The sequence below is a fragment of the Ambystoma mexicanum genome, chromosome 1q, assembly GCF_040938575.1.
Source record: "Ambystoma mexicanum isolate Mex_15411 chromosome 1q, UKY_AmexF1_1, whole genome shotgun sequence".
Classification (NCBI taxonomy): domain Eukaryota; kingdom Metazoa; phylum Chordata; class Amphibia; order Caudata; family Ambystomatidae; genus Ambystoma; species Ambystoma mexicanum.
This window is the reverse complement of record NC_090922.1, coordinates 1,257,103,059-1,257,127,370: the sequence shown is the minus strand read 5'-3', so window position 1 is coordinate 1,257,127,370 and position 24,312 is coordinate 1,257,103,059. Positions and strand designations below refer to the sequence as shown.

Genomic DNA, 24,312 nt, shown 5'->3' with positions numbered 1-24,312 from the left:
GGTGGCGAAATCCAGTTGGGTGCATAGCCATAATGCCTTGTGAATGATGCCGGGGTCCTCCACCTATCTTGTGCGGACGGCCTCTTTGTAGAATGCTGTAGCTGTTGGGGATGATAACTTCCAGGATATGGGTGGAGGTGGATGTCATCCAGGTCTCAGTAATGAAGATTGCATCCAAGTCATGTGTGGTGAAGAAGTCAGTGATGTCTGCTGCGTGATTGATTGCTGAGCGGACATTGGCGAGCATCAGTTATCGTGTAGTGGTGCATGATTGAGTGCTGATAGGGTCTACGGTGACCTGTGTGAGGTTGCTGCAATGTGATATCCATGATGTTTCTGGTGAGTGGTGCGGTTTGTGATGAGTTGTGATGGTGGGAATGGGTTGTTGGGAGAGAGCAGTGAAACACATATTTGTGGGAGCTTACCTGATGTTTGAGGAGCAGGGGTTCTGGTTCCATATGGAATTAACAAGTCAAAACAGGAATTGCCCTTGACTTCGTCTGCCCTTCGATTTGGACACCCGGCGATCTAACAGTTAAGAAAGGGTCAGGTCTAAGCATGCGTGTGAGGCTTAGGTCACATGACCTAGATCCACTTGTACCAGCTGACCAAATGCAAAAGAGGTGGAGGCTGGAAAGCTGCTTAAGAGGGGGAAAAAAGAGTGGCAAAACAATGAAGGCATCACAAGATAAGCAGTGATTGACAGGTGGATGGGGTTTAGGTTACATAACCTACATCCACTTGCACCAGTGGTCAAATGGCTGCATCAGGGGCAACCAGTGGGGTCAAAAAGAGCCGACGCTAAGCTGAATTGAGAACATTTTGATAGACATTTGACGATTGAGAAGGTTTATCTAAGATGAGGAATATTTAGGAGGAAGGAGGACTAATCTATCAAAAAGAGCAATAAGTAAGGTAGTTAATGTGTACTTCTCTGAGGTAGAGAAGGAGGAGGATTTTACCAGAGTCTTGTGAGCAGCCTACTCCATGACCTTCTACACTGTCACAACCACCTTCAGTTCAGCAGGGTCATTATTTGTTGCTGGCCCTTCTATCCACTGTGATTAATCTGATGATGTGATCACTCCTTTCCTGGGGGTAGGCTCTCCTCATGTGGCTAGGGGACGGCAACCACTCCATGATCTTGACCCTGGGGGTGGCTATTTGAGGGAGGACCATATGGGGAGAGGCGACCCTCAAGAGGATGACACAACATCATCAGGTAAAACATGGTATCCCCCTATTCCCTTAGCCCCTGACTACTCCTACATAATTCCACAAACCTCCATGGCATACTGTAATGTTACTCTAGAACATCCACGTGTAAAAATGTATACGGCTGTTATAGTCATTCTTCCCCGTCTATTGTTTATGATTGTGCTCTAGTGGTTGGAAAATAACAGCCAGTGCTGGGACATTTAAGCGTACAAGAGAAGCAGCAGAGAAAGAGAGACAGAGAGACAGAGCCTGCTACGGCATCCGACTTGTTCTGATGCTGTTCGAAAAGCCACAGGGAGAGAAATGCCACAGAGAGAGCTTAGGGTGCAGTACATTGCATATGGTGTCCCAATCTGCGAGCGAACCCCTGAGAGCAGGCGAGTGGAGGTGGTGAGAGAGGGAGCCGACCCAAGCACTCCTGGCCGGTCGGGCAGACCAGGAAGCAGGCGGAACTGAGAGCCATGGCTGCAGACACTGCCAACAAGAGGAGAGGTGCAGAGGCGAGCTCCAGACTAGCCACGAAGGGAAGTGGTGCTAGTTGATCGTGAAGTTGCCAGAAGAAGGAAGTTGCATAAGAAACTGGAAGCCAGGACGGGCTTCTAGCCAATGCAAAGAACGAAAATGCTCCCTGCCGCTGACTGGGGAACGCTTCTCAAGTCCAGCAGATACTGAGGCGAGTAGCATTGGGGTGAGAGAATGTAGTCGTGAACCCAGTGAGGAGAAGGGGATGCCGCAACAGAGACAAAGAGACCCTGAAAGAGTGAATTGGTTGCCAAGAGTGTGGAAGAAAGTAATCCTCATTGGAATCATACTACTATGCCATATATTAACTTGCGGAAGACCCATGCCCCCTTGTACTGAATGAGAAAGAGAGATTGCAACATAAAGTCCTGGCAGAAGAGTATTCCAGGCGAAGAGTGGATCTGGGATTCACACCCAAATTGTGTAGAGGAATTGTATAAGAGAACCTAGCAGGGGAATATACCAGGTGTGTTGCTAGTCTGGGACCCGCACCCAAATTGTGTAAATACCCTGTACAAGAGAACCTGTCTGGGGAGTTTACCACGTTTTTTGCGACCTAAATTGTGTAAAGCAATGGTACAAGAAAACCTGGCACGGGAGTACACCGGGTGTTTTGCGAGTCTGGGACCTGCACTCACGTTGTGTTATCTTGAAAGGAGAATCCTAAGGAATGCCCATGCCCTTAGGATTTGAGTTGTATTGAATGTGGAAAAAGGCCTGAGAAAGGAAGTAATTTCCCCTAGAGTGAATTGCAAAACAAGCTGAGAGAGTTAACTGCTTGAGCTATAACGAACTTGATTATTCTTTGAACTTTTGTTTTGGTGGATATAATCCTGGGGAAGGGAGTCATTCCCTCTGGAACTGTGAACATTATCCATTTGGAACCTTTGTTGGACTTATACCTTTTGTTGAACTTGAACATTTGATCACTTTCTAAACCAAAGATAATACCCATAACACCTTAGAGTTTGTTTTAGAATGCAAGGACTAGGATAGGATTTCGCACACAGGACATTTTTGCTTGAGACATCTTGACACTTGACAGACCCTTTGTTTTGGTTGAGGTAGGAAAATACCTCTTAGATCAGGGACAGTGAGGCATTTTCCAACCTGTTTATCATTTAATAAAAGTCTATAACCAATAACCCTAGTCCTCTGTGTTCGCGCCTCATTCCTGGCTCACCACACTACCCACTACCCATGTCCCGGGAGGATATCTCAGTGGTAACATGCTCGCCATGGAAAGAAGACGACACGGAGCAACCAGGTTCGGTCCGCGCTTAGAAAACTCTTGGCATTAAGCGCGTTATAAATAACCTATCATATCATAAAACCTATGTCGCTGAGCTACAGAGTAGAGTAACCTACGTGCCTCCCGGTCCCACTACTCTCTCCAGCACGAACACAAATGTGGGAATGCCTAAAGCCCTCCTTCCCAGGTAGACAGAGCTGAAGTGGAATAGAGCAACTGTCACCTAGGAAGAACTAGACAGCGTTATGGATGTCTGGAAGGATAATCCTTCTTAGACTACATCTACGCACTTGTTGCATTCAGACGAGTACACTGATTACATTGTAGCAAATGTCAAACCAGAAAAGCATCCCTTGGAGAATTCACAACCAAACAGAATTGGGGTATTCCATATCACCATGGCCAAGCCTGAAAAGGTGTATTTTCTAATTCCCCTAGAAAAGAAGAATTGCTTTCTCGACCAAACAAGGGAAAAGGCATACAGACCAGTTTGCTAATACCCATATTGAATAACATCTAGGAGCATAGCTAAATTCCCATGTGAAATCGTTTCTGCACCCCATCAAGCAGGTTAGAATTGAAAAAACATGAAACACCCTTTGCAAATGCGTGTGTGTTCCACCTGTCCCAGCCTTGGCTCCAATATCTCTACAGCAGCTACAGTGAGAAGCATTCTTCAAACGTTTCTTCCCCCTTTTCAGTCCTGCTCAGTAGAGATGGCAGACAACTGGATGCCTTTTGGAGCAGGGTCATATCCCCCTCTGCCACGATATTGAAGGCTAATGCACTAGCAATCCTCTCTATAAATTAACAGGAAATATGGTACAAGCTGGTTTCCATTCTTGAGTACCTTCCAGATGACAAAAGAGAAAAGGCCCTGGCAAAATTGCAGAAAGGGGAGGCAACTTCAAATTATGACATATTGGTAGCTACATGCATTGCTGGTTCAGATTTTCACCAGATGGGCAGTGGGAATGGGGCAGTCCTGGGGCATCAAGAGTGGTTGAAATATACAAACGTCAAGCCTTCTGTTCAGCCAAAGGTTTTGGATATGCCTTTTGATGGCCAGGATTGTTTGTACAATATTTAACAAGCTACTTTCATCCATCAAAACTGATACTGAAACAACATCGCCTTTACTGCTCTTTTCAGGTCTCCCGCAGTTATTAACCTAGCTCAGATGATATGGATCCGCTTGCCTTCCATATTTGTATACATGATCCTCTTAAGATGCAAGGCAGCGCTACTGATCTTGCTTGAAAATGTTGCTACTGTACCAACAAACAGAGAGGACCATTCCACTGTAAGGGACTGGCCGTTATCTAGATATATTTCCCCTCAAGCCATCCCACGCATTTGCATCCCAGTAGGTAGACACCTCTCTTCAGTACGCCCACCAGTGGAAGGGATCTCAAAACATCAGACTGTTGGGTGCTTGCACTGTTACATTTTGGACATTGACCAGAATTTCTGCAGGAACCACAAGTGACCCCCCAATTCATAGGTCGGAAAAGCATCTAGATACCTCAAGAAAGAAGTTTGAATCCTCCCACGCAAACGAGAAATAAGAGGTTACCTCTGTCCCAAGTGAATCAAAGCAAGCCTGGAAAAAATCAGATTGATGGAGGCCCTTACTGAATCAATTGTTACAGATTATGACGGATTACTTTGTGAACATTCTCAGCCGTCTGCAAAGCAGCAACTTCTTGATCTAGACTCCCTAGATTTAAATTCCAGAGGAAGCTTTTTTCCAGACGCCCATTCCCGGCAACCACAAAAGGTTACTTCTCTTTGTCATTCACACCAGCTCTACCAGGTCATTATACTGCCTTTTGGCCTCAAATAAGCACCTAGCAATTTTACCTGCTCTAGTGGCGGCCAATTTAAGAATGAAGAATCATCATGTCCACCTGTATCTGGATGACTAGTTGGTCTACACCCCTTCCAAGAATCCATCTAGTTTGATGTGATAGATGAGCTATATGTTGATGTCCTTGGGGCTCTAGAGCAACTACAGGAAGTCATTTATACAACCCCTTGCACCCCCCAGAGCATGGTCTTCCCAGGAGAACTTTTTGGCCGAAGCTCTGCATTGCTGCAGCAGTCAAATTAGTTAAATACATAGGTCTGTACAGCGGGTTACCTCGGAACTCACCACCAGTAAAGATGACAAAAGTATTCTAAAAAGGAGTGCAAACCGGGCAAGAAGTAACGCAATGTATTCTTTGCCCAGTCGCAGCTGGGAAAGCGAAATTCAAACAGAACTGCATGAAAAGCACTGTCAAAGACATGCCTCTAAAACAAAGCCTTTTATAACATCGAAAAGTAATAACCATCAAACCACATTGCAACATTAAAACATTCCTCCACAATAGCTGATTGGTAGGATCGGATCATTCCCTTATAGAAGGGGATACATTATCTAACATTATTGGGTCCCGCAAACCAAACCACACCACCATTGACCACCCTTGTGATGTCACAATCCAACCCGCAATTCCCACATCATAGTGGCAGTTTATTGAAACATTTAGGATGACCAGCGAACCTTTATTCAACTGCCACCGATCAGCCCCATCCGTCTTCTCAACGGGAAGGCTTTCGATCTTCCAACAAATTATCATTTTATTGTTGCATGTTAGGAACTCTTCAATCTTCCTCCAAGGCTGAGATGTACTGGGGGGGTATTTTGAAAGCCCCATCAGTAGACCAGCTTCATAAATTAATATGCTGAATTATAAAAGAATTGTACATTCATCGTCTTTCCATTGTACACAGGTTTCCTGACCTTGAAAGTAACAAAAGCTGTTCTCTTCCTACCATATGATTCTTGGCATGTCGGATTTGCAATTTGCTGCCAGCCTCTATGGCTACTAAGCAAATTAATCAAATGTGAATTTGTTTCTAAAAAGCATGCTTTTGAGGCCCGCTCCCAGTGCCTCAGTCTAACGTTAAAACTCATATACTTACCTGTGACCCATTCTTTATTTTCTTTATTTTATTAGCTTGTAAATTATTATGGGCATTCTCCAGCCTAGTGCAATGACAGTGCAGCTATCAAGGACGCCCCTCTCTCAGTTTAATTGGCTAATCCTGCAACTGGCGAGTTTGTGCCTTTTTACCACCCTGAACTTGCATTTTTACTACATTATTCCCCCTTTTATTGATGTATCAATAAATAATGTTCTGCTCCCCCAGTCTCCACTCTGATTTCTTTTTTTAGTTATCCGCACCTTTCTTAGCCTACTCATGTCACCCCCATCCTCTTCCCAAATTTCCAATGGTCCATTTATCAACACACAACTTTTCCCATCCTTATCACATGAAATCCAATAAGCTTCATCATTTGATATATCTTCAGGTTGTACTGTGACCAAATACATTTCATCAATTTTGTCACTGTTGTTTATTTTGTTACTGGGCTTATTTTTAGTACTTTCCCCGTCAACATTCAGGGGCAGCATAAATGATCCTCTCTTTTTGTTAGTATAGAGTCTGAATAGTGCTTTGCCAATGCAGAAAGTGATGAGCATGAGGACCAACGTGGAGACAGTCACTCGAAATACTCCAGAAAGCCAGGTGGGCACCCATGTGAAAATGCTGTCCAGCCAGTTGTTTGACTGCACTAACTTCACTTGTCATCCTTTCATGGAGTGTCAGTCACCAATTTCTGCTCTTGGCGCTCCCACTCTTACTCCTGCTTCACCACCACTGTAGAGTTCTTTAGTCTGTATTCTTTGTTTGTGTTATGCAAGCTCACTGTCCCAGGAGTGGCCTTCCCCTCCTATGCACGAGTGTCTTTGGCCATCACATAATCCTTAAGGCCATAGACGTCGCCATCCTGCTCCATAAGTTCCTTTCACCCAGCCTGCCCGCTTCAGGGACGGTACGCTCACCTTAATATGCTCCTCAGTCCGCCATGCTGGATTGCCTCTACCGTTGCTCTCTCCCTTCAGTCATTTCACCCAGGCTGCCCGGACCAAGTGCTCCTCAGCTGTTCCTCTCCACAGCTTCTCCCGCATGTCCCCCGCACCTCCAGGGGTTCTCCGCAGCTAAGGGACGTCCTGTGGTTCAAACCCCCTTCTGCCCCTGCAGTCCGGGGCTCACGCGCAGTGTTTTCACGCCATGCCTCATTCAGCCGCAGCGCAGATATTCGGGCGGTCGCGTGGTGTGCAGCCGCTCCTGTTGCAATGCGCCTAGCTCCCCCACCGCACCAGCTCTCCCGGGGATCAAGTCCACAGGGTGTCCCCGCTCCTTACTTGGGGGTGTCCGTCCTCCTCGGCTTTACGGCGGCTCCTCCTCGCACCAGGATCCAAGCTTCGGCCCGCAGCCCAACAGGTCCCTAGGTCCTTGCTCTCCGTCTCAGCCTCTTTGTGTTCTCCTTTTCTCCCCATAACCCTTCACGGGTTAGCACACTTTTGCCTCCCATTCACGCTTCATTCCTGCGCAGGGCCCCACCAAACTCTGCCGTTACAGCATGGGTAAGAGCAGAGCGGTCATCCTAGGCAGCCATTTCTATGCGCCCCCTGGTGGTCCTTCAACGTATCTTCTTACCTTTCACTGTGTGGATTACCCCCTTTTTTTCTGATGATTAGGTCTCCTCTCACTTGTCTTCTATGTTTCTTTGTGAGCGCCCTGAGGCCTATGGGTTAGTGTCGCTATAGAAAAGAGCAGATAGATAGATAGATAGATAGATAGATAGATAGATAGATAGATAGATAGATAGATAGATAGAAATGCTCAGTAATTGCCTGACCTTGCCGTTAAAACATGTCAGGTATACGGCTCTGGTGTTAGTACAATGTTTCTCTGTTGCTCACGATGAACTGTCAGTGAGAAAGAGTTTGTCTTGGGAAAGAGGGGGACTGGGGGGTTTGAGCTTTTAGGCATCCTACCTGGCAGGATAGGGAAAGGGTATTCCATGAAATGGGGATACCGCGGCTAACCCTTCGGTGTCCCACTTTCACTCCCCGAAGAGCCCTCATCCAGGTGATCCTCCGTCACTGGTCCACCCCCAGGAACTGGTTCCAATAGCGATGGCTGTGTCTTGGCCACCTGGATGGCAGATCCCCGGGGATTAGTGAGTGAGACACCTTCAGGTTTCTCACTGTGGGCATTCAGACAAAGGATATTACTCATTCCCCTTTATCTCCCTGTAGTACAAAACACCATAGCGGACAACACCATTAGGGACCATGAGTGGGAGCTGAAGCAGGAACAAGTTGAGTGTTTTCCGGAGATGAGGAAAACCCTTGTTGGACTTCTTTCCACGCCAGAGAACTTGCTTGGGGTTCACCAGCAAATAGTCACAACATCAGAGGGGTTAAAGCGTTCTCATTTTGGTGGACAGGTCTGTTCGTCTATGCCTTCCACTCCCATCTCTTACCCTGAAGGTGTTGTACAAGGTGCATGAGCAGCCCTGCTGAATGGTACTGGCTGCCCAAGCCTGGAACAGCCAATACTGTTTATCTAAACTTCTGCCTGTGTAACTGCAGGACCCGACACCCCGATCCGCTGTGCAGACAACAGTGTAAAATCCTAAATCCTGACCCAGCGTTCCTCAAACTGAAAGCTTGGCTCCTGAATTCTATGAATTCAGAAAATTAGACTTGTCACAATACTGCCGGGAGTTCTTCACATCAGCAACATCTGCACCAACAAACCAACATAATACAAGAAGTAAAAGAGATTGTGTGCTTGGTGCCACAGGCAAGTTGTTCCTCCATGTAGCAGCCTTCTGCATCAAACCTTGCCATTCATCCTGAGCCCGGCAAAGGATGGACAGGTAAAAACTTCGATCAAGGTGTACTAAGCATCTATTCCTAGTCATACTTGACACCCAGATAGTATCTTACTTTGATCACAGAGGGTCATTAAAGAATTAATGGAGGGTCTATTCAGAACATACTTCCATCAGGAAATTGGCCCGGCTTAGGGGATCAGCACTGTTTTCTGAGCCGATGCATAGAGCTGTCTTTACATCTCATGGAAGACAATCTCCCTTGTGGCAATCACTTCAGGTAAGACCCATCCTTTCTTAGTCAATGAAGCATTCCTCAGGTTTCACGTGGACAAGGTGGTAGTTTGCACCGTACCAATATTGATTGGAAAGGTTCCAATGTCCTTTTATCTGAACTGGCAAATTGTGCTTGTAATGTTCTTTGATAAACCCAACATGTCAGCTGAGATCCATCAAAATTTTGGAAATCTTAAGGGCTTTGAAATAACTGTTGACCGCACATCTTTGTCGCCTGCAACCTGTACAACCCCAGAAAGGGATCTCTAACATAGGCATAGCCAGGAACTGTCTGGTTGCATTGGGTCGTGCCTCAGAAAGGCTGCAAGTCCTCTCCCAAGAAGAGCAATGGCCCAATATTCTAGACCTACAACTGCATTGCTCACTGGCATTCCATTGGATGATATCTGCCAGGCAGCTACATGGAAGGCGACCTTCACCAAGTACCACTACATTAACATAAAATAGGGGAGCCGTGAGTTGGACAGGAGGTCCTGCTGAGCATTTTTTGCTAAGGTGAGCTTTATTCCGCCTCTTAAGATGTTTTTCTTTATTTGCTTTGTAATCTGTTTAACAGCACATGAATTCATGAAAGATCCAGTGAAGGAGAAGAAGAATCTTACTTGTAAGTACAGTCCCCCAGCATTGATATCTTTCATAGATTTACATTAACCCTGTATGAGGCTTATCATTTAACTAGGATCTGTTTGTTATAAGAATCTGAAGCTACCCTCCAGGGGCAGAGCCAGTAAGCAAAATGCCTGAAATGTAGTAGCTAAATCACTAAACTGTATCGAGTTTTGGATTTACATTAGCTAAAACTACTTTGTTAATGCTCTGAGGACTCCCACCTGACTACAGGGTCAGAAGCACAGGAATCAAAAAGAGATATGAATGCTGGGGAACTGTGCTTACAGGTAAGTCATTATTTGTTAGTTAGCTCTCCATGAAGTTTCCTCCTGCTTCTTACTACACAATAATAGCTATTTTCAAACTTGTGATATACAAGTTGGACCTAAGTCAGAGGCAAGCGATTACGTCCTTGAGCTATCCACCAGACAAATCGCTTTGCACAGTCCCCAGATGTATGGTCCATCATATGCCAAGCACAGCCTCAAATGCCCCCAAGTACTATATTAGCAAAATAGCACTTTCTGTGTAATTGTCTTGCTAACAGAAGAATAAATATAGATCTTCAGAGAATGCATACTTCAGTTTACAATTCATCACATTCTCCAATATTGCTTGTAGGCTGTTGAAAGCTGCTTTTATAACACACAAAATTGAGTGCTTTATAGTGATCTCTGGATAGGCCCTATCACAATTAACACAGGAAAAATAACCAACCTTTTAACTGGTCATCATGTACATAAAATTAGCACTGGTGGGACAAAATTGGGACTGCGAGGACTCAGCATCCTAGGTCATATTTGATAGGAAGGAATCCAGGACATCAATAATAGGGCTTTTGGTGAAGAAAATAGACGTGATGTGTATGATTTATTACTTACAGTCCAGAAGTGTTCAAACCACTGCTGCAGTGATATATAACTTCAGAACACTTTAGGGCAAGAATGTATGTCTTTACTTCGCCTGCATTCACTTCGCCATATATTTACTTTGACACTTTCACTTCTCCATATGATTTCTTCTCCTGTCTTTCACTTCTCTTAACATTCACTTTGTCATTACAGGGGGGAGACCTATTATAATCCCCCTTGTTTTCTACACCATATTCCTCTCCTCTTGACCCCACCCCTAAACCTGACCTTAAGCTAACCTTAACCACATCGTTTGCCACCTTCACAATGCGAAGATGCAGACAAGGTAAAGGCATGAAGAAGTAAATGCATGAGAAAGTAAATGTCCGGCAAAGTGAATGTAGGCGAGGTAAGTTTGAAGGTAAGGTTAAAGGTTTCTTGGCAAAGTAAAGGAGGCTACGAAAGACTGGGGTGAATGCTGGGCCTGGGAAATGCATCCTTCTATAGCCTCATGCTTCTGAGGAATTTCACTTCTTACATGACAACCATGGGGATGCAGCTTCTCTTGGCCACCCCAAAATGAAATCCCTGGCTTCCCTGCCTAACAGGTGGGAATATTCAAATATATGTACTTCTAAAAAATACAGCAATATTGGAGATCTGTATATGATTTATACAAATCATGATAGTGGCATATGATTTTTCCAATTAGTTGTGACCATGGGCAATTAAAATGAGTAATTGTGATATAATGCATTAACAATGCTTTTTTGGAACACACTGTATGAGTATATCCATATTTGTATTGGCTTGCAAAAAAAACGCTTCTGTTTCATATCCAAAGGTTGAAGATCTGCACAGCAAACTATCTGTCGAATCCAAGAGGGCTGATTCCCTTGCATATGATATAAAGCTGCTTGAAGAAAAACAAGATACATTGGTGAAAGAAAAAGAGGTATGGTGCAGATGTATGTAAGCTGTACTATTATCACGTTTCACAAAAGTGAGCCGATATATATGACATCTCATGATTAGTTTTGGGTGAATGTCCTACACTCATCCCCCTTCCAATCTTATCTTTGTACAATCACAAGTACCCGGTAGTCAATTTTGTTGCTCTAACTCCTTCTCAAATATCTAGCATACACGCCTATGATTTCCTTTTATGTCAACTTTATTTTACTTTTGTTCCTTATTTATTTTCATAATTGAGCCAGTGGTTTAATTAACTTGTCCATGAACTTTTGCTCCTGTTTTTCCAAAGGAAAATGTGGGAGGACTTATGTGGTGGGATGCATTGATGTTAAGCCTAACAGCTCCATGGAGGGGAAGAGGTGGACATGCTGATCATGAAAATGGGTGGTACGCATGTGTTAATGGTGGCGGGCAGAGAGGAAGCTTGGTGTGTGCTAAGGAATGCATCCTTCAACTACGGATGGTGGAAGTAACCAGCAGAGATGGAGATGGAGAAGGAGGCTGTTTTGGATGTGGTGAAGGAGGAATCAGTAGCAATAGAAACAATGGCAGAGACCTGAGAGAGTCAGGGCCGAGCCTGGGATTATGATAGTGTGTGAAACAGGAGAAGGGCCTTTGTCACAAAATGGGCCTGGTGGGCAAAAGTGACTGGGGGCAAGAAAAGTGTCTAAAGTGGGCTGGGGGAGAGCACAGGGGCTAAAGGTGGCTGGGGCAACATAGGGGGCTTAAATAACCCGGCAGCAAATGGTGCTGGGGGAAAAGAAAAGAGGTTAAAGTGAGGTGCACTAAAGGGGTTACAGGGGGCTGGGACAAGGAAACAGACTAATGGGGGCTGGGGCTACACAAGGGGCTAAAGGGGGCAACAAAAGAGACTTTACAGGACAACAAAAGGGGCTAAAGGGGCTAAAGGGAGCTGGGGCAACAGAAGAGGCCAGAGGGCAACAAAGGGGCTGACAGTGACAAAAGGGGGTAGTGGTATTTTAGGGAGGCAGAGGTGGGATGCGGTGTTGCTTGTATTTGGTGGACAGTGATGTGGAGGAGCAAGGGGAGAGGTGGCACTCAGGGTGACTTGGGGGATTGTGGACGGTGGCACAGGAAAGACAAAGGATGCTGGCAGCACTCTGGGTACTGGGGGGCAGAGGGGCAGCTTCTAACAGCGGCAGTGTGTTTTTTCTTAGGAAAATTGGGACTTAGTCATTGGGAGAGAGGATAAGAACAGCACCATTCGGCGGGAGGTAGGGACAGCACGGGAGAAGGACTGGGGCAGGGAAGAGGGAATGGTGGCACTTCCAGAGGGGGGAGCTCCTCTGTTTTTGGGATGGGGAGGTGAGCTGTGATAATGGGAGTGCATGTGAAAACCACAACGGGAATTGCTCTTGTCCTGTCCCAGCCAATCAATGAGTGACTGAAAGGGTAGGACAGTTAATCTGGTGGCTGAGACAGGAAGTCAGGTGAGCACGCTCCTGTAAGTGCTGATGCATGTTATTTTTCTGGGTCAGGGGGTCTGGGTCAGGGGGTCTGGTGCCACTGATGTGGCTTGTGGACGGCCCCTGCTCTAGGCAGATACTGACCCAAGAGGATGTTCAATCCACAGCCCCAGCTTTAACCTGGGCTGGCCAGAGCCCCTCCAAGCTCATCCAGGTCTACACAGTATCTGTGCATGTGGTGTGGGAGACGGATGAGGAAGAGGAAAAGGAAAAGGTGAGTATGCTGGTCAGAGCAGCAGTTGGGTAAGGAAGAAAGCACAACTGAGGTTGAGGATTGATACCATCTGAGGTGGAACAGAAAGGTCTGCCAGTTACATGGTCAGGGGTGTGGAACTACATTTCTAATGGATTCCTCATCTATGATAATCTATCTCAAGTGCAACTGTTCTTGTGAAACTTTTCTGCCACCAGTGGTTGCAGCTCAACTCCTATATGCTCCCACACTGCGTATGACATCTTGTCCAGCATATATTGAGGCGCAACACTCCATGACCCTTTTTCTGTACACTCTGTTTGCTACTTCGAGTTTTGCATCATTCCGAATCCTGCATCTCTATCTCTATTGTTTGAGGGACCAACACAACTGGAGGACTAAAAGTCCTTTCAGTCTATGCACCCAAAGACACTTCGGGACTCCTGCTGCAAAGCCCTTTGCCCTTTTCCACAAGGAAAATGGTATGAAGAGGACTCGCTCGCGGTACATGGCCACGAAAAAGAAATAAGAAGATTGATCCCCAGACCAAAAAGAAGTGGAGGAAGCACTGCAAGAGGTTGCAGTCACCTCGCAGTACTTCTCGGCACCAACCTTCTTTGTTTATCACAAAAGAGGAGTCAACACTCCAAGCCCTCCTCAGAAGAGACATCTCCAAAAGTACTGCTTCCCTCCCAGTCCTCCTCTCTGGAGTAAAGGGAAGCATTTTGGCTAAAAATGCTTGACATCTTCGCCAAGGCTCTGGCACCAGCGGCTTTGACCTTGTTGCAGACTGCGCCATCAGGGTCCAATGCGCTTGAACAAGCCGGCATGGACCCTATGCAGGATTGCAATCACACACCTTTGGGCTCAGCCCTGGTTCTCACAGATTAAGACCTGTTGTTTTGCTGACCCTTTCTGCCCCTGGCATCAAGTGCCCGGCACCAGCTCCACCCGCCACAGTACTGTTGGCACCGATCCATGAAGATTGGAGTTCTCTAGAGTATGGGCAACTTCTTATGGAGCGCATTCATACAAAAAATAGGATAATCATTGACGAAGAGGATCACCCTGTAACCTCTATACCCTAGAGAAGTGAGAGACTTTCCAGAGGAGTTCTGTGGCGAGGCAGAGGAGTTGCAGTTGGCTTCCAACCTACAGGAGCCCAGTGGCATGGACACCTTACCGACGCCAACACAGGGAAATCCACAGGCTTAATTCCTACAACTAATGGTCAAGGTGGCCGCTTCCAGTTGAAAGTACAATTCGAGCCTATGGACATTTTGGATGAGGGCCCCTAACGAGAGACCGACCATGCCAACTTTTAACCCGTCAGTAGAGGCCCCAGTGTTAGAATTTCGGGAGAAGCCTGCTTATGTCTCGGTAGTTGGCCAAGACTTTGCAAAGAAGCACCACCCTGCCCCTTGTGACTAGGCCCTTCTGTTCTCTCATGCTTCTCCTGAGATCTTGGTGGATTAAGCTGAGACAGCCAATTTCAAGACGTTCATGTTTCCCTATTTACTTACTGTCAGAGAGAGCAAGAGTTTGGCACATGAAGAGGAAGTTTTATACCTCGGGTAGTCTTGCCCTGAGGGTGGTGAACACTTCCTGTGCCCTGGCAACATTTTCTTTTAACCTCTATTTGGTGAGTTTGGAAGCTGCCAAGCATCTGCAGGCTGGGGACGTAAAGAGGAGTTTGGTGCCCTGGACCAGGATGGTCAAGAGCATCCCAACACATGTCACAGTCTAGGCTTGACATGGATGACAGTGTGGCATAGTTGATGGCTACAGACACTGTGATGAGGCAGCGTCTATGTAATAGAACTTCAGGGTTCACCCAGGACATGCAGGCAAAGCACCCGGATATGCCTTTTCTATCTTATTTTTTAATTGATATTTTTCAGTGGCAAAAAAAAAACATAATACAAAACCAAGTCAACATAATTATCCTCCCTCCCCACCAGAACTCCCTCCGCCATCATGCTTGCAATATAGACTTTGGGCCTCATTACGGGTCGGGCGGTCCGGAAATAACAGTGGCGGTAAACCCCCTATGGGACTCAATGGGAATGGGGATTTACCGAATTCCGGCTCCGGAATTCCCAGGACACTAAGGTCGTAATGCCCATGTAATTCCGGGAGTAACGGAGGCCGAATGGTAATACGAGTCCTGCGATAACCGAGCTGGAAATAACGGCTGGTTGCCGCCGGACTCGTAATGAGGCCCATTGTATTTAGTCACTAATATTAAACACCTTAGTTAAACAAGTCTAGAATCCGTATTCTTTGTGGGCACCAATTTTCACGATAGTCTTTGTGCAAAAAGTCTAATTCAAGTTGCCAATCATTCTTACATTTCTTCTGTTCCCCCTGTATCGCATAAGTAACCCATTCCAAAGAGACATAGTCCCATATTTTCAGTAGGCATTCATGTTCTGTGGGGGTAACAGGTTGTTTCCATTTTTGGGCTATCAGGGAGACAACCGCTTCCCCTTTACCCCTGGATAGTTGAAAACCGAAAATCTCTTTCATTGCTTCATTTACTTTCCCCCAGAACTCCCTGATTTTCGGACATTGCCACCAAATATGAACTCATGTTCCAATTGCTGTACAATCCCGCCAACATTTATCAGACACCGGTTTATAGTCATTATGGAGTTTCTCCGGTGTTAGGTGCAATTGTACTAATATCTTTACACACATTTCTCGTATTTGAATTGCTCACAGCAGTTTCGGGATTCTCTCCCACGCCATCAACCACTGAGTCATATTCATAGAAGCACCCATATCTCTGCCCCATAATTTCATATAGTTACATTCTATCTGGGTCGGGTTCTCATTAATTATCTTGTATAGAGCTCCTACTATATGATTGTCTCCTGAATTTGATGAAATATATTTCTCAAAAGTGCTCGTTAATCATTAACCAGTGGCGTAATTGCACATATCTTAATCTTTCCTTTTCGTTCAACTTCAACAGCTGTTTACATTGCTGGAATGATCTGATCTCCTGGCTTTCAAACATATCACCCATCCTCAAACATCCCGCTTCTTCCCAGTTCTTAAATACTTAGTAAATTGGGGATTACAAAATAAGGGGGTGAAAGGAGAAGGAAACGCAGTGATCTTCGAGCACTTCACCATAGTGTCCCATACCTGTGCCAATAGAGCCGTTATCTCACTTTTGTACATGTTGATGGGTCGATCCTGTTTTGGACACCATAAAACTTCCTGTAAAGGTTTCCCAGCTATTGCTCTATCTATTCATACCCAATCTTTTCTAGGTCACCTATAAACCATTCCTTAATGATCCTCAGTTGGGCAGCCTGATAATATAATTGTAGGTTCAGTGTCCCCAAACCTCCCTTTTTCACAGATGTCATCATGAGTTTCCATTCTACCCTAGATTTTTTGCCCTGCCAGATATCGTTTTTCAGGATCTTATTTAGCGTCTTAAAAAATGTCAGAATGTCTTTTATTGGTAGTGCCTGAAAGAAATACAAAATCTTTGGAAGAAATATCATTTTTATAACATTTATTCTCCCCATCCACGATGTTGTCAAAGAATTACATAATGTAAGCCACTGTTTCATTGATTCTAAAAGAGGAAGATAATTTATTCGATACATTGATTCCAAGGAGTCTGATAGTTGTAACCCTAAATAATGCATGCCCTGTGTCGTAGATTTAAATTGGTTATCAAGACCTACCCATTCTCCTGTTACATGCCCATCTGGAAGTTCATCAGAATTGATTTAAGCCTGCCACTTAACCAGATTGCTTCAGTTCTAATATTAAAGCCACTAAGGAGGCTGGGGTTCCATCAATGTTAATAATAAGTTATATGCAAAAGCGATTACTTTATGGTCTTCTCCCCAAATTGGATACCCTTGATATTCTTGTCTTCTCTGATTCTGGGCAGTAGAGGTTTCAGATGCAATGCGTATAAGTAGTGGAGATAAAGGGCACCCTTGTTTCGTTCCCCTACTTACACGAATCTCAAATTCCCATTGATAGCTAACCGTAGAATCTGAGATTTGTAATTCCCTCTTACCATTTGCATAAGGAATCAGCCTTGTTTGCTTTGACATAGTATTGTTGTCTTAAGTATAGCAGGGCTCTTTCAGCATGGCGTGTCTGTGGGAGATCTAACTGTCCCCTCAATTGCCAATATTTTTTCCGAATGCGAGAGCCTTGATTGGTTTCCATTTCCTTCATTACTGCCTTTATTTTAGTCTCCAGGTCCAATTGGGTTGCTTTTAACACTTTGTCCCGTTGGGCTTTACTTTTAATTAGTTCTTCCCTTATGGTTGCTTTAAACACATCCCAAACCCATTTTTCGGATGTATCCTGAGCCCCATTGAGCTCAAAGTATTCTTTAATTGTATCACAAATTTCTTTACCCGTCACCTGATCGTTTATAACCTGATCAGGAAATGTCCATCACCATAAACCTGATCCATCCTTGTCTACCAATATTGCTATTTTAATGGTGCATGATCCGACAGAGTCATTGGACCTATATTAATCTGTTGAATATTCCCCAGTAACGATAACGAGACCCACACATAATCGATCCTTGAGAACGTGCGATGAACTGACGGATAAAATATATAACCCTCCTCTCCCTGTTGAATTTCACTCCAGGCATTTACTAATGACAGATCTGACATCATCTTTTTCAGTTTATTCATTGGGAGTCGTTGGTATGCCTGACCCACCCTACTCCTATCAATCTGGGGGTGCCAGGCCCTGTTAAAATCCCCAGTCAGGCTAATTTGTCCTTCAGTGAACGTCTCTAATTTACCTAAGGTTTGTTGTAAAAATACGTCTTGTCCTAAGTTTGGCACATAGAGTGTGGCTATGGTATATCTAGTTGTATTTTAATAAATGTATATCAACACTCTTTGTCGAATTTGTGATCAAGGATGGTCTGACTCAGCCATGCTTTTAAGGCTATCAACACCCCTCCCTTCTTTCCTTTTATCATTGGATTGTATGATATGTTGATAGCCATGTATTTTCAACTGATTCACATCTTTTCTTGATACATGTGTCTCTTGTAACATTACTTATAAAATCTCACAATAATCAGGGTGAGAGATTACACCACTTTGATAGATAGATAACTACACAATTAAGATAAAACCTTTAGTTTTTAGTTTTTTCTGAGGGTCAAAAGGTTTTTGCCCCCAAGATCTTTAATGCACATTTATTTGTCATAGTGAAAATAATCAGAGACCCTTGCCAATTTACAATTTTGTACACAATACACATGAATACAGTTGTTATACGTTGATAGTCGTGAAGATATAAGAGACCTCCGTCCCCAAGTGCCGCACAGGGAGAATCACTAATCACTCCCTGTGCAACCTTTGAGGCCACAGGTGGAGAGATCCGAGGCCGGAACCGAAGAACTAGGAGCCCCAAGGCAGCTGTAAAAAATACAATGATTAAATACCAAGCAAGCAGGGTACTATATGCATAAAACAAAGAATGGCCAGTTTCTTACCAGATATCTGATGAAAGGGAAGATGGACCTGAGAGATGGTTCTGGGACTCACGTAGGCAAGGAATCCACCCTAAAGGATAGGTCAGGATGTTTTTCAGCCAATCTCCACCTGAAGAGTGTTGTGGTCCCTCGATAGTTGGGTGACAACTACCACTTGGGAAGTATGATTTATTGTACAAGGATGCGGCCTGGGAAATCCAAAAGGTGTCCGTTGAGCAAAAACAAGGTATGAAGCCAGGAAAGGCAGTCCGAATCCAGTGGAGGAACAAAGAGCAAGATCCAGAAGAAGTCCGTGATTCAATCCGAGGTCAGAAGCCGTGAGGAACAGGAGAGCCGAAGTCGCCGTAGCCGAACGTGATCCACAAGAAGTCCAAAAACAAGAGCCAGATTCAAGGAAGCCAGGTAAGCGGGTTTATTCAGCCAAAACAGGGTCTCCGAGGAAAACAGCTGTGAAGCGCGGTATACCAGCACTGCCCGGCTTAAATACAGTTACTTCCTGGTCATATGACACGGAATGGAATCACGTGACCGTGAGCCTGGGGCACATGACCGCATAACGTCACGTGATCGGGTCGCAACGGAACGAGCACTTGTCTTCCTGCTCGAGCGGCTGCCTAATCTCCATGGCAACTGCCAATGGAGAAACGGCCGCAAGCGCGACTGCAGGGTGTATGGCGATTGCTTCGCCAGCGCGCGAGCCAAACTGGAATGCCTGCGTGAGCCCCTGGAAACAGGTGACTGGGAGAAGGTGGTTATCTGAGTGGTTGGCGGGACATGGCCGAAGGAATGATCTGAGGACATGACAGAAGTCCAGTCAAATTGACTGGACTTATTGAACATAGAACATGTTTTTATTTTTTTCCTTTTTGTATAACGACAGGACTTAATTTACAAATAACATGTAGGCAAAATACAGAGTTACAGTGAACAAAAATCAGTGTTGTTGATGGACACTGAAATGGTGGAAAAGTCGTCAACACTATTGTGTTTTGGACAAAAGGGTAAAGCTGATTACTGAAGCTTGCAGTTTGGTGGCCTTTATCAGGATGGTGGGATTAGTAGTAGAGACGAGTGTCCTGATAGTCTCTGTCAGAGAAATGACAATTCGGTGGAGTGGTTCAAAAGGTGTGTAAACTCATAGTATAATTGCTCAGTACGATGAAGCTATAAATGCTAAATTTAAGATTAAATAGTGATAGTGTTATAGTAGCATATCACTGGGCTTACTGTGTGCAAGACTTTGCTACGGTGAAGGGCCTGTGAGCCGTATCCCTATTTCAATTGCAGGAGAAGTAAGAACACCAGTTTCTTGGTGGTTGCTAGTATCCAACTGCCTTGGAAAAAGACAAGAATGGGATAACTAAAATGAGGACGTGAGACAGAGTCTTATGTTGAACAAAAAACGTCTGAGCCTCTGAGGTAAAGAGAAAAGAACCTCTTACCTCTTGGATCCCCTGTTTGAGTTATAGGAGAAGTTCAAAGCACTAGTTTCTTGGTGACTGCAGATATATCAACTGCCTTAAATAGAAAAGACAGAGTGGAATCCCTCAAAGGGGACTAAAAGCGTGAGGACAAATCTTGTGTGTAGCACAGAGAGATCTGCGCCTCAGGAGTAGTAAGAGAAGTGCTTCTTACTTCTAGGTTGAAGTAATGATAGAGTTGTGTACAGTCGTTGCTAGTGCATGTTAAATGGTTGGGCACTGTAGGGTCCAAAGGAATATTGGGGCTTGCTCCCCGTGGCGCTGTAAAAGGAGAAAATGGAACGGAGAGGCAACCATGAAATCAGCCTCCTCTGTATTTGTGATGATCAGCTATAAATGCATGGAGTGCCATGATTTGTGAATCACCATATGACAGAGTGACAACACGCCAGAATGGCTGTGGCGGGGTTCAGTATCGGGGTGTTGATGGAATCCCCGGACACAGTCTGGGGTGGAACAACTGTCACATCATGCTTCCAGTGTACACTATGCGCAGCCTTGAGTGCAGGAGGTGAGGTCACCAGGATATGCATATGCGCACCGCAATAGGACCACTGTGTCGCCTGTTAACCCACTGTGCCCATTACTCCATACAGTGTTTAGACGAAACAAGTGAATCTGTGGAAAAGTGCTCTACCTGTTTGAAACGATGCACTGTGTATTGGGGTTTTAGAGGTGCTGTCTCTCGCAATATAATCCCGGTGATCTAGGGTCTAAAAGACGGTCAGGTGCTATAATGGGACTCTTACCATGGGAGTCTTGATTTGCTGTTGATGGTGTACGTCTTAACTTTGCCTTTGGGGCCTTGAGGATGAAGGGTGATCTTCTAATGATTAGTCACGTTATGATTGGGTGGTTGAAGCTCGAATTATCAACTATGTTTTAGGCGCACACTTCTTTGTCAGTACTCCCTCTGTGTCCTATATAAATATATAATGTTTGTTCATGCCACCTACGTGCGTGACCCCTTCAGTTGTGCTCCCTCCAACAGTGAGTCCAGCCTCCAAAGTGCTCGTATACTGGATTGAGAATACTCAGAGTACGGCTAATAATGGGTTATTTTCTTCACTTAAGGCTGATAATCTTTCCACAGGGAGTGTTTGCATATTTCCCGCAGAGGCAGTCTAACAACTGCACTTAAATGTCCCCGCTAGTCGCTTCAGCCACATAGCGCTGCATGCACTCCTCGATCCTCTGCTGCCCCACTTGTCCTTCACTTATTGTGAGCGCATAATCCATGTGTACTAGATGGACCCCAGCCGGCACATAGGACTAGGGGTTTCCAAACAACACTTTAAGATGAGCAGCAGCACCCTTGAGATGGATGGGGATGCAGATTCGTACTCTTGCACCAAATCAATAACGACAACTCAATAGTTTGGCAAAGGGAGTCAGTTTAATCACAAGTACAAAAAAAGGGGAGTTCAATGAATATCATCAATCGCTCGATCTTCCTTCTCGCTTCAACTCCAATTAATTTCAGAAAAAACATAACATTTATACCAAAAACTCGTCATCACTGACATGTAACTCTTAAAATTTTGCATGCAACTTGATTGGTTCTAGGAAGGTAACTTTAATATAGGTACTATATCTGTATATGGTAATGGGGAGAGGAGATTGGATAGACAATGTCAGGTGGGGCAACTAAGCCCTTCCTTCGAAATGGCTACTGTAAACGTCACTGAAAGTACAACGTCTCATTGGTTCTACTAACTATAGGACCCTAGATTACATGGTCCACTATGACTGGATTGGCATCAACCCCACTCATACTTTTCCACTAGCACTTAGCAGCGTGCAGAATTGCCGGCCAGGTGCAGGGAGTTTGTCTGCACCCCAGCTTCCCTCCAATTATTGTTACAATCAATCATCACCTCAGTGGTCATGTGTCAATTATTTCTTTGTGGTTTGCCTCGAGTCTGCTTCTCGGTCTGGGAAAGTTAAGGCGTCTGGGCATGGCAAAGGTCCATGCGTAGGTGTGAAAGTTTCATCCCTTCCTGCTTGTCTGGTCATGTGATTCCGACACCGTAAAATCTGCCTTGCCTTCATGCAATTCCGTATATTGTATTTAATTCTGCCAGTCGTCTGCCATCTGTGGCTTATCTTGACCTTCCCTGAACAGGATACTCTGTTCTTGTTCTCTTTAATTGTATCCATTGTGGCCTATTTCAGGGGATACGACCTTTGCTTCTTGGCATGGTTACCTTCGTCTGAGTTTCTCTCCGTCTTTAATTCTTGATTTGTTTGCTGCGAAACTCTATGCTTGAGACCTTTAGTAACCTTTGGTTGATTCTGCTCTTGTGCGTAGTGGAAGTATACTATATAAAGTATTCTTGAGGTAGCTATATGTACAGGTGGTGCTTGCCGCAATCTATCTTACTACTAATCATAAGGAAGCCTCACGATTTCTGTGCTTCTTGCAGTTACTTTGCATATGTACACATTTAAACTACTGAATATCTTCATCGCGCTTTTGGCATACGTTACTTCATCTTGGGTTCTAGATGTCATTTATCCATAGTGTTTCGTCTTGTTTGTCATCATTCTCAGGTCGTTATATCTTCTATATGTGAGTCAGTCCGGGTTCTTATGACGTCATAATTCGCCTTCCTTTATTATCTTCTTAGCTTCTTCGGGTATTACATTTTGACGATCGTCATTCTGTCTCATTTGTCGATATGGTTTTCTCAATGGGTACCTTACGGTCCAGGTTTTCTTAGATGTCGGTACTTCAATAGGTGCTGTTATTCTGATAGGTACTGGACAGAGCCCTACTGCGGCACTCTCATACGCCACATATTTCGGCCTGAATGTTCCTGGTACTTCAAAATGGGTGGCAAGAGTGTGAATTGTGCTTGGCACTTCCTCTTCACATGTGTTGCACCAGTCTTATACCGCTGCAGGTACCTCTCGCTTCTCTTCGCAGACCAAGTATCTTTGAGATGTGGTTAATTCTTGATGCTTGGTCCTTACTAAGTAAAAGGGTCATCCGGCTGCCACTCGCTCCGGTCGCTGCCACGCCCCGTTATGTTCTTCTTGCTAATCCGGTCGGCTTTGCTTCTCAGGATCAGCTTTCCAAGTTTATGTTGTTTATACTCCTACGTCCTGTCCCCTTTCCTCCATACTTATGGGACATCTCTCCGTCCTCTGGGATGGGACCGGAGCACTTTGTAAAAAGCATCCACCTTTTTTTCAAAAATGTGTCCCTCCTCTCTTTCCTGCACGGGGCCCGGCACGCGGCCGTAACCCCACCCACCTTGGCTCCGCCCCGCGCATCGCCCATCAGTCCTTTTCTCTGCACGATCGGGGCCGGACGCACTTGCATCCTCGGAAGATTTTCTTCCCTTTTTCCCTCTCTGGCTCTCGCTAGCGTTTGTTTAATAGTCTGTCTATGTCTTTTAAACTAGATTTTCCAGACTGTTCATCGTGTCACCGTCGCTTCGCGAGGGCGGATCCCCATCCTCTTTTTTTAAGAGTGTTTCGGTCCGAAACCCCTTTGGGACTCCTGTTTTTACTGTGACTCCGTTTCGGTCCGGGCACTTCAACGTCGGTTGGAGCGGTGGGAGGAGGTGTTCGGACAAACTCCTCCTTCGCATTTTCAGGCGTTCATCGACGAGAAGAAAAAACGCCCGGTAAGTTCTTTACTTTTCAGAGCACCCCGGCCGGGGGATACCTTTCCGGGTTCCTCTCGAGCCGGGAGGGGCGTTCATTGCTCTGTTACCGGGGTTCGCCCTGAGGTGCCTGTCGGGCCTAATAATTCTACCGGAGTTTTCTCCGAGGGTCTCTGTAAGGGGCCTGTGAACACCGGAGTACACTCCGAGGCCCCTCCTGTGGGGGCTGTTTGTAGACCCAGTTCTAATGAGTCATAGGGTACCGGAACTTGCTCTGAGGCCGCTCTTTCGGCTTCCCTCAAAAACAAAACCGGGGTGCGCCCCGAGGTCTTGGCTGGGCTTGAGGTTACCGAACGGATGTTCGAGGCCCGTGCCGATAAGGCTTCTACCGGGCCTAGGTCCGAGGTCCCTCGTACAGAGGCTAAGGATACCAACAGTTCTGAGGGGCCGGGCAAGGCCCTGTTGGTGACAGCGCACCGTTTCCGCTCTTGTGGTGATACAAGATCTGTTGAGGGGGCAAAGAAGAAGGTTTCTTCTTTTACCGGCAGTGCCGAGGCCCTTCCT

General features: G+C 45.4%; 1 protein-coding gene across 1 annotated transcript in view; it reads left to right on the top strand.

Moving 5' to 3' along the window:
• Positions 1-24,312, top strand: part of HOOK1 (hook microtubule tethering protein 1) — a 1,744,708-nt gene that overhangs the window by 885,194 nt on the left and 835,202 nt on the right. The window contains exon 12 of the mRNA XM_069642072.1: positions 11,334-11,444. Coding sequence (XP_069498173.1) covers positions 11,334-11,444 — 111 coding nt within the window. The remainder of the gene's footprint in view (positions 1-11,333; positions 11,445-24,312) is intronic.